Source organism: Tetranychus urticae, chromosome 1 (assembly GCF_039701765.1).
Source record: "Tetranychus urticae isolate SD_2017Ah chromosome 1, NJAU_TeUrti_SD_1.0, whole genome shotgun sequence".
In the NCBI taxonomy this organism is placed as follows: Eukaryota; Metazoa; Arthropoda; class Arachnida; order Trombidiformes; family Tetranychidae; genus Tetranychus; species Tetranychus urticae.
The window spans coordinates 22,223,719-22,241,258 of NC_142958.1; the positions used below are offsets into that span (position 1 = coordinate 22,223,719).

The window sequence follows — 17,540 nt, forward strand, 5'->3', positions numbered from 1 at the left end:
TCAGTTCTTCTTCTTGAACATCATCTATCTCCATTCTTTCTTCTTGAAATTCATCTAATTCCATTGGTGATTGGTCGTAGATATAATTCACTGGTCCTTGTCCATTTGGTTGATCTACTTCCATAGGCTCCAGATGGCTATCCATTTGATTATCACAAATATCTTTTTCCAATTGCAAATTATTATTCGATTGAATCGACTTGATTTCAATGCTTTGTGTTGATGTCAGAATGATGATAATTACTTGATTGTTTTCCATTTCTATCAATAGAAAATTATCTTTTGTTAGATGCGCGAAAAATAAAAAACATAAAAAAAGCACAATAAAAGGCTAAATACTTACTTTGATTTAATTCTGATGAGTTGATTCGTTGAGTTTCGAATTTGATTAAATTCCTTGATTCACAGGTTTTTGATAACTTTGTTAATGATAAATTTCAAATGTCAAACCGAATTAATTAATTGATTGTTGAAATATAAATGAAGAAAACACAGAAATATAAAGATCAACGTGAAGAGTAACTGTATGAATCGATTAAAAACGCTAAAATGGCTTTCTTCGATCATGAGAAAAAAAGCGTTTTTCGCTTTTTCTTTCTTAACATTGTTAAATCAAAACAATATCGGCTTTTTCATCCAAGACTATTTATTCCAGAGAAATTGTTCAATTAGAAAGTCTTTCGGATATTTGTGATGGAAATTAGTCGACCTGACAAATATCATCTTTGATTTAATGTCTTCTTCCAATAAACAAACCAATCTTTGTTCAAGAACTTGCACTTCGTGAATATGTTCAAGCTGAAAATTAAATTCACCAGTTAATCCTCTGAATTTGATATTAACCTTTTTGTCTTTATATTTTCTACAAATCAGAAAAAACTGATGGCTATTATTAGCTGCAATATATTGAATCACATAATGATTTCCATCTTTAAACAAAATCTTTGAATCATCTCTTTTCTTTCTGTTGCAATAATTCTCGGTTGAATATCTTTTTCCATCTTTTTTGTATGTTTTGTAGAATGTTAAATCATGTCTGTCGATGTCCTGATGACCGGAATAAGTTCTTATTAGGTCCACTATTGTGTCCAAAGTTTGAATAGATTGAATTTTCTCGACCAACTTTGAAACTTTATCTTTTTTCTCACAACCGAATGCGATTCTCTCACCATTAGTTAAATTCCATCTTTCCAACCTCGTTGATTTGAATTCTTTATACCGAAAATCACTCATGAAGAATCGAATCAGCGATGGTCCTAGATTAGAATATCTGTGGACTTTTTCTTTGAGTATCCTCATATAATCTTCTAAAGGATAAGAAGAGATATTAGAACTTGGTCCAAGGTTTGTGAGTGAATCGGCCAAGTGGCTCATAATGTGCAAATTGTATGACATAAAACTTTCTCCATAGATTGATTCAACTCCGGCTTGAAATTCTTCCACTAGATTTCTGATTTCTTGCTGCGTTAAAGGTTGTGGTCCACCAATGTGGGATAAATAATATATTTTGACTAAACAAGTCAAATGGTTAATGGTTGAGTTATTGAATAAGCCTCGAGCTGTAGTGAAGACAAAATACGAAAGAAATGAGTCGTATTCGTTGCTCTTCCAAAAATTGAGCTGATAAAAATCTCTTGGAATTCGAGTGAATTCAGATGGTACGGAGATAGAACAAAGTCTTTCACTCAACTCCTTTTTGACAAAATTCAAGTCGATCCTGCGTTCGAAAAATTTCCCACTGTTTGACCCGAATATACCACGTGAAAGCATATTTCTAAAAACACCTAAAGAAATACAATGCATAGGTTCCAACGCTGTTCCATACACTATATCAAAATCTCGTAAAGATAGTAATGGTGAGATACCAGATAAGCCTTTAAATCGAGGAAAGGAATTCAACTGTTCTTGAAGATTTTCCGGCTGATTTTCTATCAAGTCTTTCAACTGTTGGAAATCTTCATGTTTCCTTTTCAAATGGTTTAACTGGGTCATCGTTTGATTCGAATAATGTCTTGCTCCATTGGCTGTTGAAGCTTCTACCAAGCACCAGTCACAGCCATTCAGATGATTGTATTGTTTAACGTGGCGTAAATATGCGCGCATTGGGGCGTCTGCTACCAGTCCAATCAAATGAAATGTCGCTGAAAATTGTCGACTAATTTCAACAGGATTAATTGAAAGATCAAGTAAATCCTCAACTATCGGACCAAGAAAACATTCTACTGGGGGTTTGCTTTTACCAACGTATAGTCCAATTAATAAGAAAAATTTCTTTCGAAATTCTGGCTTCATTTCATTTATTGTGAGAAAAATAGGCAGAATCTTTTCACTGGAACTTTTTCCTATGGCAACCTCATCAGAATGGATAGTCAAAGTTAATTTTTTTACATTCGGGTTAGTTTGATTATTGACCTTAATCTTCCTTGCTTGCGAAGCATTAGAAACATCTTGTCTCTCACAATCAGTCAGCCAACATGAATCGGGTAAGGTTGAGAGAATCTTCAATAATTGTTGCTTCAATGGACAATGAAGGAAATATTTTCCTGGTTTGATAGAAGCTTGAAAATGTTCATTTTCACACATATATTGTCCGAAATTTCTCGGTTCACCGATGAAAGGTCCATGTGAGTGATTATTGTTGCACAGCACATAAACATGGACACAAGTTGATTTAGCCTTTTTTTCCCAGTAGTATCGGAGATTAGGTAAATACACTGGATTTGTCGAATATCTTCTATTCAAACAGTTTATTAGAGAAATAACCTTTTCAGATGTAGACAAATTCAAACCAACATGGCTGAAAAGTGCCTCGAATAATGTCTCAATGTATTGCTGTTGGGGCGGATCAGGAAGTTCATTTTCAATTTCACTTGATGTCTCATTAGAATCACTAGTTGTGAGCTCGAAACTTGACATATCTTCGTCAGAAGAAGATTCGTAATCACGATCAAACAAATTAGAATCAGAAGAAATTTCCGGAAGATTGTTTATATAGTCTATTTGTCTAGCTTGATGAGCCGATTGTTTTCGGCGATAGAATGTTCGCTTTGAACTCATTTTCGGTGACAAAAAATTTTATGGAAAGATAAACACTTCACAAAATTAATAAATCAATAAAACATATAAACAAATTAAATCCTCAAATTAAACAACAATTAACGAGCATAAACATTGATTAAGGCATTTGTTTAAAACCACATGTGAAACACATGTTTCCATTCTTATCAATGCGTTGCTATGAGAACAATCTTATCAACAAAAATTAGCCAATGAGAATCAAGATAGATTATATTCTTCACATGTTTCCTTTTTCGATAAGAACGAATTTTAAAATTCTCTTTAAATTTTCGGAAGTTTATTTTATATTCTTGTGCATATTTTATGGAAAACCAGCAATCGAAAAAAAGTTATAGTTTCAAATTAGTGAATACTAGTCGTAGAAGACAGAGTTCTATTATTGAAAATCAAACGACATTACTTGGAGCTTATTTCGACCTAAGAATGGGTCAAAAAGTTATCGGTGCTCTTGTTTCGCTGATAGATACATTTGGTGTTGCTAAAACCATTTCAATATGTTTTAAAATCGAAGCCGATAAAATTCCAGATGAAGTCAAGTCCCTTTCAACCAGAAAGATGAATCTATTACAGCTTAAAGTAGCTGAATGTGATCCAATTCCAATCATGGTTATTGTAATTGCAGGTTAGTAATACCTTTATCTTTTCGCCATTCAATCTTGACTAAATTCGAATTTTCCAATTTTTTTCATTTAGATGATTCTTCTGACCTGCTCTCAAGCTATAAAGTGTTCCTCTCTAACAGTGAAAAGTTGAATCTTATCAATTTCGACTCAAAGATGAACTATATCCTTTCTGATTATATTCAATTAGAAAGAAAAGCGGGAGAAATTAGTCTGCGATCAACTCCACTGGAAGACTATCAAAAAATGCAGAAAAAAATCCAAGCATTAAACAAGAGAATTAAATCTACTCCTATTTCCAGTGCATCTTCTTCTTCAACACCGATTGCACCGATTGCATCTACATCAAGGGCAAGTTCAGTTGTCGAAGTCTCTCAAGACTCTCAGCAGCCTCCAGCAAAGAAGATGCGATATATTTTGGAACCAGCTGATTTCAAGAAATTAGAAGCTGAATATAAGAATATCATTTATGAGTCAGTAAGGCCATGGGCTGCTGCAGTGATGGATGTTCTCAGAAAATTCACCGCTCCTGTCGAAATTCGTCCGAAAACTTCCATTGAACTTCGTTCGACAACTACTATTGAAAAAGTAGATGTGAACCCAGAATCTATTCGTGATGAAAACATTCGAAAAATTCCAGAAGTTGATGCAACTTACGAAAAGAATGGAACAGTGTTCATTGAAGGAACTTTGCCTGTTCCAGCGCGTTCTTATCGATTGGCTATGCGATCTCAGCCTCAAAAGGTTGCGATTGGAAACGAACCTTCATTCTGGCTCAGCAATATTGTGAGAGATTGTTTTCCAGAACATTGGTTGATTGGAACAACAATCCGTGGGCAAGGTGGAAAAGCCTCTTTAGTTTCCATTTGGAATTATCATATCCCAGAAACTGATCCTTCTGGTGGATTTTTTGAGGACGGATTGGGAGAAAGGAGACTAAGAGCATTACTCGGTAAGTTTGAAAGAAGTAGAATAAGAACATTTTCTAATTAGTTTTGATATTTTTCAATTTATTTCCAGACCATGTTGTTCGTAAAACTAAAAAAGATTCTTATGATAAAACGGTAGAGAAACATCTTTTAGACTCTCTCGCCAAATATTTGCACTATGCTCGAGTCAGAGTAGAACAAAAGCCAAAGCGTAAACGAAAGAAGCCAAGAATCGAAAGTTCAGAGGAAAGTGACATAAATCCAACTGATTTTCTTCAAGAAGATATGGAAACTGACAGTGAACAACCTCGTATTAATCGTTCATCTAGCCCTAGAAGCAACTTGGAGCCAAGTATATTAGAAGGAGATATCGACGATGAAGAAGAGGAAGAAGAGGAAGAAGGTGAATTTCAAACACCTGAGCCAAATCATGGAAATAGAATACCTTCAATTGATTTAGTAGGCGATGGAAATGGTTCAAGTGAGTCGGATGGTGACGCTGAATCATCTCAAGATGGAGGTAAACATAAAGAACCGAATCCAAGTTCAACTCTATTAGACCTGTCTAGTACTCAGACTATTTCATTTGCACAACCAGAAACACATTTACAAACTGGAATCACAAATGAGGGTCAAGTTTCAACTGAAAATACTCAAAGCGGTGAAAAAGATCTACTTGAATCTGAAACTATTTCTAAGCCGGTCGAAAAAGAAGATGAAAGGTTTAATACGGAAACCGATGATACATCGAGTAATCAACAAGATGATTCTGGTATTGTTTCGTCACCAGCAAGCAGTGGGAGAATGAGACAAAGAACATTGACGTCTTTTTTTTCTCCAATTTCGAGCAAGCAAAGAGAAAAAGATTCAACTGATGACTCTAAGAGAAAGTTAGAATTCAATGATTCAGAAACTAGCGGACAAGATTCTGAGCAACAGCAAGGGCAAGAGCAAGGGCAAGAGCAACAGCCACAGCCACAGCAACAGCAACAGAAACAGCAACAAGAAGAAAATTCTTCTACCTTGGATCAAAATACGCTCGCAACTATTGCTGCGCTTGTTGAAAAGAATCCAAAAAATAGAGAGCTTCTTGCCCAGCTTTTCGGCGAAAAATGATCTCAGAAGATTATTCAACTAATTGTAAGAAAAGTATCTTTCTTTTCTTATTTGCAATTATTCAAAATTTATTTTTCAATTTCCAAAATTTCTCAAATTATCAGTATTTATGAATTTCTATGATGGCTATGAATTTCATCATAACAATTCAATCAATTTTAAACTCAAAATGCCCAACAATTTTAGTCTTTGTTGACAAATACAATGAGTTTTAAATTGAATGATATATCCATATTAGCCACTCATTTTTTATGTTGAAATTTTTCACAAATCAAATCAATTGGAAGAGCTCAAGACTTTGAACAATCCAATACAATGCAAAGTTTTCAGTCTCGCATTTATTTTGTAACAAAACAGCCAATCAAATGTGATCAAAGCTATTTGAAAAAGATTTTCTACTAATCAATTTTGATTTTTTTCTACTCTTGTTTCTCTTGAGATTTTGAATAAAATTTTGCAAAAGGTATGTTTCCGTTTCCAGGTAATAATTTCTTTTTACTCAACACTAAATATCTCACAACTAACCCTAATGTAACTATGTCTACTACTCTGAAACAATTCTCTTGTTCTCAAATAATTAATTCTAAAAAGTCTACTAAGAAGTCAGAATCTCTCAATAGACCTCGATCAAAAGAAGAATGTCTTTTCCAACCTTCATCATCAACATCATTGACTCACAGGAATCAAAGAATAAGTGCAAGTGGATACAGAACTAATTCAAGTCAACCTACCAATTCAACTATTTCAAGAAATGTTTCTAAAGTAAGTTCTGAATTTTCACTAAATCAACTGTCAACTGATCTTGAAACTATTCAAGAAACCAGCGGAAAGTTTTTTGTGGTGTTTTTGCCTTACATCAAGAGTGATAGTCACAAACAAATCAAACAACCACTATTATTGCAAGTCGACAAGAATCAATTCCAGGGATTTGAATTCAATCCAGTCAAAAACCTCTTTAGAATGAAAATTGGCGAAGAATACGTTAACGGTCAAATTATTGCAACTGGAGGTTAGTAATTTTTTCATCAATAGATGTTGAATTTTAATTTTTTCAGTCACTAAATATGGTTTTTTGTTAAAATTTAGATGAATACTCAAAAGTAAAGATCAACCTTGGAAAAGCCATTGCAAAATACCAGAGCTTACAAGATTGTCTTACAATCATAGGAAATTTGTCTTTTACGTGGCCAATTGAATGTGTTTCTGCAGAAAACAGTCAAAAAGAACCTGATTATCTTGTGTTGAATCTGAAAGCTTTTGAAAATTTTCTATTGAGCTTTAAATCAGAAAGAGGAATCAAGAATCAGTTACGGAAACGCAAAGACAAAGAATCAGCTAAAGAAACTCAATCACAAGTGAAAGAAAAACATTTGAAAAAACGAGAATCAATTGCTGATGGAACATTTTCAATGGGAAAAGATTCAAATACTGCTGCTGCAGCAAAAATCGAAATTAAGCAAAAAGAAAGTCCACACTCCAAAGAGAATGAAGTATGCTCGTGTTCAAGTATGACTGGTAAACAGTCAAAGGAAAACTCATTGCTTCAGCTCGGAAAAGTTCGTGATCGCTTATTGGAAAGAAAACAAGTTCTTTCTCAACTCGATTTACCCAGTTTGATTATGGCTGATCTAATAGAATGTATAGACAATATTCATGAAGTTTTGTCGATAAGAGAGAAAGAAACAAAGAAAGTTGAGCAAAAGATTCCAGACGAGGATAAAACATACAAGGATAAGAAAAAAGATCTAATTTTTGTGGAAGGAATTCTACCTTTCAAATCTGATTCTTATAAAAATGCCATTTTAGCAGGAAAAGGAAATCCCCTCACACTTGCTTATCAGTTAGTAAAATCTTGTTTTCCAGAATCATATTATTTAAATGTGACACTGGGTAAGAGATTTTACGAAGCTGATGAAATGAAAGAATTCTTGAAACTTCGAGAAAGCAGTGATGCAAAATTTCCTCTACCTTTTGTCTGGGGATTCAAAAACCCTATTGAAGAACCTTTTCAAGGTGAATTCGACTTGAAACTGGGTTTAGAGAGAGTTCAAGCTTTAATAGGTTGGTAAACGAGTAAATAATATATAATTCATTTTCATTTATTAATTTTCACGAATATTTTCTTTCTGAAACAGTTCATATTCTACGCAAATGTGACATTCTCGAATTAGAAGAAACTCTGATTAAAAACATACGCGGACGATTAGTGAGAGAGCTGAATGCGCGGAATGCTGCTTACAGAACAAAGCAAAATTCGACTGGGACAAAGAACAAAGAAAAAGATCAAGATCTATTTTCTTCAGAATTTGGAGATATACAGGGTGTCTCAGTCAAATAGCCGGTTTTGAATCTTTTGTAACTCATCTTTCAGTTGTTCGAATTGAAAATTTTTTGTTTTACCATGTAGAGCAATGTTTGAAGTTTTATTTGATATAATTTTTTAATTAAAAAAATTTCCGCTAGGGGGCGCATAACCATTGCAAATTTGCAAAAGTTGATAAATCAGACTTGGAAATTCGAATTCGGAAATTTTTTTCGTAAAATTATTCCACAAAAAATTCTCTTTCGAATAATGTGTCAAACATAATTGTGAAACTTTGCATTCGAAAGATATGATTCTTCAAAGTTAGCGTAAAGTCCCATTGAAATAGCATGGCATAAATACTTGGGTTTACATAATTAGACATAAATAGCATTTTTAATATTAATTTTTATTCACCCAACTTTGACTTACCCCATTAACCCCTCAAACATTATTAATATTGATAACACGTTCAAATCCCCATGAGCGACCAATACTCTACGGAGTTTAAGGCTAAAGTAGCCATGTTGTATGGAGAAACCAAGTCTCCTACAGAGGTGAGAAGACGAATGCAATGTCGTTCTCTGCCTGATAAAACAATCAAGCGCTGGTATGAGAACTTGATCAGCCAGGGAAGGCTCACTCTTCCAAGAGGGGGATCTGCCCCTTCTGTCAGGGTATCTACCAACATAAGATCAGTAGATGAAATGGTCCATAGCGCCACAGCTAGGAATGAGCCAACAAGCACAAGACGACTTAGTGCAATGATGGAAGAGGCTGGTAAGCCAGTGAGCAGGTCTTCTATCCACCGCATACTGAGAAAAGACCTGGCAATTAAACCGTATCATGTGAGAAAGACGCATGAGCTCAAGGAGATGGACAAGCCAAGGAGAGTCGCTATGGCCCGTAGCTTGCTTGAGAAGCATCAAGAAGACCCAGACTTCTTTCGTAAAATTGTCTGGACGGATGAAGCCAAGTTTGAGCTAAGTGGGGCGGTCAATACGCACAACACCATCTATTGGGCCGAATCCAACCCAAACATCACAGTGGATGCACATAGGATCAACCAGCAAGGTCTAATGGTATGGGCTGGCGTATGGGCCGATGGTCGCCTCGGTCCCTTTACAATCGAGGATAACCGGCTTAACGGTGAAAAATACTTGGATCTGCTACAGAACCAGATCATACCTGCACTAGGAGACACAAGTGAACTCTATTGGATGCAAGATGGTGCCCCTTGTCACGGTACAAATGCTGTAAAAAATTACCTAAGAGAAGTATTTGGAGACCGTGTCATAGCCTTAGGTTGGGACCCTGAATGGGCTCCTAGGTCACCAGACCTAACCGTTTGTGACTTCTATCTATGGGGTAGACTCAAGGGTCTGGTATATGGAAAAAGACACGAGGACCTTGAAGAACTTGAAGAAGAGATAACAAGGCAGTTTGACATGCTAGACGCTGAAGAGATCGAACAAGCTTGCCTCAGTGTTGAAGAGAGAATGAAACGAATAATAGAGATGGATGGAGAGTCTGTACAGTATGCTGACGGAAGATAGTCAAATAAAAATGTAATTGAACAAAATCAAAATGTAATAAACAAACAGAATAAAAAAAATTTTGCATTCGAAACAATGGCTAGTGCTCTCATATCTCAATAAATCATATCTCAATGCTATTTCAATGGGACTTTACGCTAACTTTGAAGAATCATATCTTTCGATTGCAAAGTTTCACAATTATGTTTGACACATCATTCGAAAGAGAATTTTTTGTGAAATAATTTTACGAAAAAAATTTTCGACTTCGAATTTCCAAGTCTGATTTATCAACTTTTGCAACTTTGCAATGGTTATGCGCCCCCTAGCGGAAATTTTTTTAATTTAAAAATTATATCAGATAAAACTTCAAACATTGCGCTACATGGTAAAAACAAAAAATTTTCAATTTGAACAACTGAAAGATGAGTTACAAAAGATTCAAAACCGGCTATTTGACTGAGACACCCTGTATATGCAGAAATGTCTCAAGTAGATTTTGAGCAAGATTTAACTCAAGAAGACGAGTCTGACAAAAATCCAATTTCATTTATTTGGGACTCTGATGAAATTCTAACCGATTAATACTATTATAACTTTTTCTACTTGATTTTGCTCTAATCTGTTGCTGAATTAAATCAATATTCAATGTTATTCTATTCTCCTAGAAGTTATTCTATCTATATTGTTTCTGGTCAATAAAAAACTTTCTAGCAAGATTCATTTCAATTGAAATTATTTGATTCAAAATTTACTCAAAAATTAGTCAAAAAAATTTTGATTCAAAATTGAGTAAAAATGGCACAAACGACGCTTTTTTTTACTCAAAATTGAATCAAATATGTTGATTGGGTTTTCGAGTGAAAAAAGGATTGGTTCAGAGGAAAATATGTTTAAACAAAATTAATCATTAGAATGATATTAATCAATCAAGATGTTGTACATCGGTTCAATGTTTACATGATTATTTCATCGATCAATATTGAATAAACAGATTTGAAGATTTGAACAATTTTAAACTTTCATTGAAAAAGCAACTTTCGTGACTTCCAGTCCATCCATGAATCTTTCAACCTACACAAGTCACTCTCTTCCCATCAAACTTGACACATAATGAAGGGTTTCTACGTAAAACATTTTCTTCGTTTCATCCATCATAATGTTCATGAGAAGTTTAACAAACCATTCATAATTCAGTTGCGAATCATTCATTTGAAAGAAATGAAAATTTACCCGAAAATTTCGAAATCAGGTTACCATGATAATGGTAACGATGAAAATGATGATAATCACAATGATCACAGAGATTCATGATTCGTGAAATGTTGAACGTACAATTTGAAAAACTGTTGAAAATCTTTCATCTGATTGTTCATTAGAAGAGGAAAATCAGTTGAAAAGATAAAAAGTTAACATTATTCCAGGCTGTTGTCAAGTTTAACCAACACTTGATTATTTCACTTTCTATTCATTATTTGTAATCATGATCTCAATTTAATCCAACCTTGTTTACCATATTAGCACATTTCAAGATTCATGGAAACCGTGACTTGACTTTGATTATGTTAATCAACTGTAAACGCTAATCAACTTATTCAATAGCAAATGAAAACATCAACATTATTGATGCCGAGAATAATGAACCTCTGAAAATGTTATCAAACTTATTATTGGTTAAACAAGTTGAACAGACAAGCTCATTGGGAGTGAAAACCTCCAAGTTGAACAATTGATAACTCAAGATTGATTAACAGTAATCAAATGTTTCTTACAAATTGTTCAACTCAATTTTAAGATGAACAATTTTTCATCCTTTCCGACCCAATAATCACAATGATTAAGATGATAAATGAGATAACCAAAGCAATTGTAAAAATTGTATAAAAATTGTTCCTTTAAACTGAACAAAGATTCATGGAAAAGATTAAATTTCAAGAAATTTTCTTTCCATTCATCTTTTCAGGGTAACAATTTTTCACTCACAATTCCCGACTATTGCAACTATTAAATGTATAAATCATTTTTAACCCGTTAAAATGGTCACCAATTATGTGAATATTTACCATTAATTTAAAATTTAAAATTCGTTGAAGCATTTCGAAGAAAAACTTTTCAAACTTTTATTCAAATTTCCATACAACCAACAATTCAACAATACTTAATCATTGCTATTTATAAAGCAAAATCAAATTCAATTTTACAATCATTCAACTATTGAACTGATGAAAACATTTCGCTTAATTGAATCAATGAAAAGACTTTAATCAATCTAATCATCAACTTAAGGCAAATCTTTCAAATCAGTTAACCATTCAAATCACTACTTTAATAGAGTGAAAAAGTTTCTGTAAATGGTCAAGATTCTTGTATTGAAAAGGTCATCCGTTTGAATGTCTTTCCAATTCAGATCACACATGATAAATCTATTCTGTTCTGCCTGATTGTTTTCAATTTATCTTTAATCACAATCTGATAGTCAACTGTGAAAGGGACAACAAATGGATAACAAAATGAAACAACAACAAAAAAAAGTTGAAACAATAACTCCAATGATCATCAATCACACAATGCTATTAATATTTCATCGCATTACATTGTTTTCACTGTCTGTTTACAATCAATTTGAATATTAATGTTGATAATTAAATTTATTATTTGGTACAATTCACACTAAATGTGTAATATAAAAAGATTGAAGCAAAATATTTGTGTTAAGAAGGAAAAAAAATCAATAAATTAAAGCAAACCCTTGAAATTGATGAAAGAGCATCGAGAATTGATAACAAACATTTGCCTTTTTGTTTATCCTTTTTATTGTGTTCACCATCTTAATCATCTCAATAATGCAACTTGAATAACTCAAGTTAACTTCATCTTTTTCATCCTCATTTTACTCCTAATTTTCATCTTCATTTCTGTATGTTCATCTTTTCCAGAGTTTCCCAAACCAAGGCAAAGTCAATGGGTTATGGCTGGTTAGGCTGATGGTTTCAACTTACGCTCAACTTGTGAACAAAATGAGATTTACTTGTTTTTTTGTCATCTCTTGGCTTTTACCCTTTTTCCTGGTTTCCTTTAGATTCTTCCCTCAAATTGAATGGAGACATTATTCAGAAACAGTTTCTGATTGGGAACCATAAAAGTGGTTCAAACATTAACCATCTTAATCTTTGGAGACAGTCAAGACGACAACTTTTATATGTATTAACTCATCAATCCTTTAGTGTCCTTTTATTATCATTGTAATCATATTAATATAAAATTTTACAATATGATAAATACATGTGAATATAAATGTATAAATAAATATGTACAGACAAGATGTACAGATATGTATAATAAATAATAAAGATGAATGAAAATGGCCTTTGCTGTCTAACATCTTCTTTCTTTTCTGGACTCATGTCCAACCCATTGATTTTCATGGTTTTAATGGTCATTCATTTTTCATTTTACAGCATTTCAATTCAACTTCTTGAGGCTATTTTTATTCCAAACACTTTATAAACCGATTATAAATCAGATCAATAGACAAATTGCGTATCCAGACCTTAATCAGGTAAAGCTCTTTTTTTTGTTCATTCACTTGATTCCTGTTTATCCTTACGTTATAATATAATTATGTCGAGCAAACGAGTTTTATCAATTTTTGCAGCTGTTTTGAAAGTGCCTCCTAAAGGCATATTGCTATGGTAACCTTTGCCTGCCTTTAAATTCATGTTTGCTCAACAATGCGGTAAATTTGCTGTTGTATTAAGTTTTTTATTTGACTTGCTCTTAATTATTTTTGTTTAATTTTCAATTGATTGCTTTAGTAATTCTATTACTGTTCTCTGTATTGTTTGTGCAGTCAAATTTTCATACTGGATGAGTCTTGACGATACTTGTGATCTTGCTTTCAAAACGCCTTTCTCTGGTTATGTGATGAAGTAAAGGTAATCTTCAAGTAAAGGTAATTCGACATTCTTTATTCTACGTTTGCTTAACAGTTATTTATAATGATGATTTACTTTTGCTTCCTCATAGTTTCAACAAGATTTGATGTCAACTCTATAGCCATATGCCTAAAAAGGTAAAATTAATGTGACAATTTATGTTAGCAATTGTTTTGATCAAACATTTAATGGATTGACGAGATTAATGTCCGTGTAAGAAATTCATTTCAAAACTATTCATCTTACAGATTATAATTTTATTCATTGTTCTATTTTCATTCCAGGTTTTCAACTGTGCAATGGCTCTTATCAATCTTCAAGTGATCTGCATTTCCAGTAAGCTCCATATATAAAATCATCGGAAAAAGATACCAAAAATTTACTCATAAGTTTACGATATCAACAAATAACACATAATTGGGTGTTTTTATTTTTTTAATAGATGCTGAACACAAGCCTCGAAAGGATGGTGGTGAACTGTCATAATTTTCCAATCAACAACCAACAGCCGGATAAACAGCATCGAGCAGTTTTTACATGTATTTGTATGTCTTATCCTGAAAATTCAGTAGTGAACAGAGCCCAGCAAAATTGAAGCAAAATGAAAATGACTTTAAAAGGTAACGTGGATACTAAACACTTTATTTGGAGGAAAAAGTGTTGATTGTAAAAAAATAATCCAAATTATGTAAATGTATTTTCATTCGAGTACATTTCATGCAATTTAGCAAGAACAATCACATGAACATTCTTTGTGAGGCTTGGTAATCTTTGGTTGCTCAGCTTCACGCTTGGTTCTGTTGACAGTAGTAATTTCACTGATCTTACCAGCGTCATCTATATCGTGACAAAAAATGGAAAATGATTAATTACTGTTTCAATCTACTCTTTTCTTTTTCAACTTACCCTCCATGGGTTTGTCCTCGATGGGTTTGTCCAATTTCAAAATCGTCTTAATTGATTGTTTGGATTTCTTTGATTTACTGGGATTCCCTGAACTGCATGAAAAAAACATCTTCTCGCCAGTCATATGAATCAATCTTGGATCTGTAGTCATATTTCCATATGGTGTGATAAGCTGTAAAAATCAAGAGAAGGTTAAAAATTCAGTTCTCCATTCAACGGATCGTCCTTCAAAACAGTTCCAGTTTAAATATTTAGACCAGATTTTTGCCAATCAACTATCATTTATATTGATATCTACTTTTGATTGCTATTATTTAATTTCTGTCCTTGGATCAAAAAAGTAAACGTAATTGAATAGCTATTCAACAGTTTCCGTTGACTTTCGAGAGTAAAGTTGAAAGTGAAAAGGGAAGCTGAATGAACCAGTTTTTTTACATTTTTCATTTTCTAACTTCGTAATTTGAAAAATAAGGTTTTAAACTGTTATCAGTTGAACCAAAAAATCCTTGGTCTTAATTGTTTTCGCTCTCACCAAGCTATTCAAATGTGCATTACAGCAATCCATGCTTCAATAACAAACAAAAGGACAATCACTGAAACGTTACAATCATGTAACCAGTAGACTATGATTTGGTTAAAAACTTGATAGTTGAAAGTATAATACTTTCACTTATAAGTTGATTAAATTATCAAAAGTTTCCCGTTCAATTTTATGATCATCTTGATAATTGTAAAGATACTAATTGATTAGGTTAAGTCAAGGCATGCACTTAATCAATTTTGGTAGGAGAAGCACAAACATTGATTCCAACCCTGGAAGAGTATAACTTTTAGTTATTCAAGCTATAGTTCAAGTTATTACTCTTTGCCTGGAAACCAATCTTTGGTTTGTTCGCTAATTTAATTGAAAGTAAGGTATTAAATTAATGTGAATATTGTAATTAACTTTGATTAGATTTATGCTTCTGGATAAAGTTGGTCTAATCTTGGACTTAGAAATTTATTCTGAAAGTGTAACTTGATATTTACCATTTTAGGTTCCGAGGCGATGATTTGAGTAGCAACTCTTCTTTCAACCTCACAATTGATTCGACCTTTTTTCCCAGCTTTCATCAGCTCCTAAATTATCAGAAAGATTAATTGAAGTTTAATTTGTCTTTTTTTATTAGATTCACTTAATCAACTCACTCCTGCTTCACCATCCATTTGGATACGAATGGGTAAACGTCTTGCCTCTCCATCTTCACTTGGAAGTCCAGTTAAAGGTTCATAGTAAGGACTATCTCGAGATTCAGAGCCCTTAATAAATACAAGGAATTAATTGACGTTTATGCAATCAAGTCTGGTTGATTAGATTGTCTCCAGGCTGATACTTACTTGATATCCTCTGCAATTACAACGAGCTCCTGTCTGTACATAAGCTGAAAGAAGGATGAAACTTCCAAGAATCATGGTCATTCCAATCATTGCATAGGCAACCATTTTTACCATTTTCAATGTTTGCTGAGTTTGATAGGCCTTTCGAGTTGTCAACAATTTTTTCAATAAGATTAGTTGATTTTAATAACTAGGACAAAAAAGATTGAGCTTACCTGGTATGAAGTTTCAGCTGTTAATCCAATGGTTGATTGAGTCTCTGAAGGGTGATTATGGTAATCCATTGTTGAACTGGAAAAGGATTTACTTTCACTGTTGAAGGGAGGAATTGTCATCTAACAAGTTGAAATGCTCAAGACTATTTAAAATTGGTGTCACAGTTAACCTGTTAAATCTAAATTCTGGTTCAAATTGACTAACCCAAAGTGAACCTGCGGATCAGATTTTATGGACTCAATCAAGTTAGCTGGAGTTGTGGTTGTTAAAGCCAATCGATATATTTACAGTTTAATGATGAAACAATTCCACAAGACAGACTCAAGTATTTCAAATTAACTAATCAAGCTGATTACAAAACAAAAGATATCCAGTTAAACGCAAAAAAGGCACACAATTGAATCGATTACTTCAGCACACTTCGACAAAATGGATGCAAAAAACGGTTGTGACAAAAAATTTTAATTTCTTGGCTTGAACACAATTCGTCAACTTTTTGCACTGATCTCAATTGCGACTCAATTTGATTATAAAACAAAAATTAATCTGCCACTTTTTTGTCCATTATAAACTCACTGTTTGACAAAAGTGAAAACCTATTTCTCGTTGTAACCACCTTTTGAAGGTTGGTCAGGAAACACGCACCATTTAAATGCGCTTTTTTGTGTTATTGTTGCCAATTTTTTGATTGTTTCACTTATTCAGTTGCGTGATAAACAATTGAAAACATATTTATTATGATATCTGTTTTTTTTTGTTACAAAAAAGCTTAACTCAATTGATCATTGAGCCTTTACACCGTTAAACAAGTAAATACACTTACTGTTACAATTACAGTTGTTGGTCTTGAATTGGTCAAGACTGAGTTTTTTACAATCTTTGGTAATGAATTCATCAGTAAATCAACCGTAATCAAATTAATGGTTAGATTGTCAACGATATGCCAATTACTATTTATGACTGTGCAAGTGTGAAACGTTAATTTGCATTATGAGTTTCTAGAGCAAGACAAACAATCAATTTGATTAATGAAAGTTGTCTTTGTTTTATTATTAATATTTGTGTCGCTTTAACGTTTAAACCTTGAGCCCGATGTTTAGAGGTTATCAAATTCAGATCAAAGATTGTATTGGATTAATTATTCATGTAATCATTTCATCTTTTATTCAAAAATTGGCTCTTTTATTGTCAATTTACAATTAATTTTCCAGCGCATTTCGCATCCAAACTGCCATAACTGTTAATCTTGCATTACAAGCTGTTTCAAACGGAATTGATTGGTCAGGATTATAAGACTATTATTGTTGGACATCTAATTGATAGTATTATACAGTCAAACCTCTCAAAAGTTGCAGTAACGGGCCAATCGTTCGCAGATGGCGCCACCAAAAATCTCTTAAAAAAGGAGGAGACTCGTCTCTTTCTTTGACGTTTCTCTTTCTTTTGTCTCTTTCTATGCAACTTTTGAGAGGTTTGACTGTAATTATCAGTTTGAATGGCATCTTGATTGATGAATACCAAAAGTC

General features: G+C 33.2%; 3 protein-coding genes and 1 long non-coding RNA gene across 4 annotated transcripts in view; 3 read left to right on the plus strand and 1 right to left on the minus strand.

The window, feature by feature from the left end:
• The window catches only part of LOC107362509 (RYamide receptor-like), a 31,236-nt gene extending 18,290 nt beyond the window's left edge, over positions 1–12,946 (plus strand). The window contains exon 5 of the mRNA XM_089270429.1: positions 12,517–12,946. The gene's annotated coding sequence lies outside the window, so the exon portion shown is untranslated. The remainder of the gene's footprint in view (positions 1–12,516) is intronic.
• On the plus strand, positions 8,528–9,601 carry LOC149094780 (uncharacterized). Its single transcript, XM_089265930.1, has one exon. It carries the CDS (start codon positions 8,528–8,530, stop codon positions 9,599–9,601), a length of 1,074 nt encoding a protein of 357 aa, XP_089122056.1.
• Positions 12,947–13,321: 375 nt separating the features above from the next.
• On the plus strand, positions 13,322–16,745 carry LOC107362743 (uncharacterized). Its single transcript, XR_001568740.3, has 5 exons — positions 13,322–13,532; positions 13,607–13,728; positions 13,800–13,851; positions 13,958–14,135; positions 15,591–16,745. It is a non-coding gene; the product is annotated as an uncharacterized LOC107362743 (long non-coding RNA).
• Positions 14,137–16,508, minus strand: Msr-110 (DUF3736 domain-containing protein Msr-110). The gene is made up of 6 exons (XM_015929862.3): positions 16,014–16,508; positions 15,799–15,939; positions 15,610–15,720; positions 15,451–15,540; positions 14,422–14,593; positions 14,137–14,352 (listed from the first exon to the last, which is right to left on the minus strand). Exons 1-6 carry the CDS (start codon positions 16,131–16,133, stop codon positions 14,240–14,242), a joined length of 747 nt encoding a protein of 248 aa, XP_015785348.2. The 5' UTR covers positions 16,134–16,508; the 3' UTR covers positions 14,137–14,239.
• Positions 16,746–17,540: the final 795 nt, after the last annotated feature.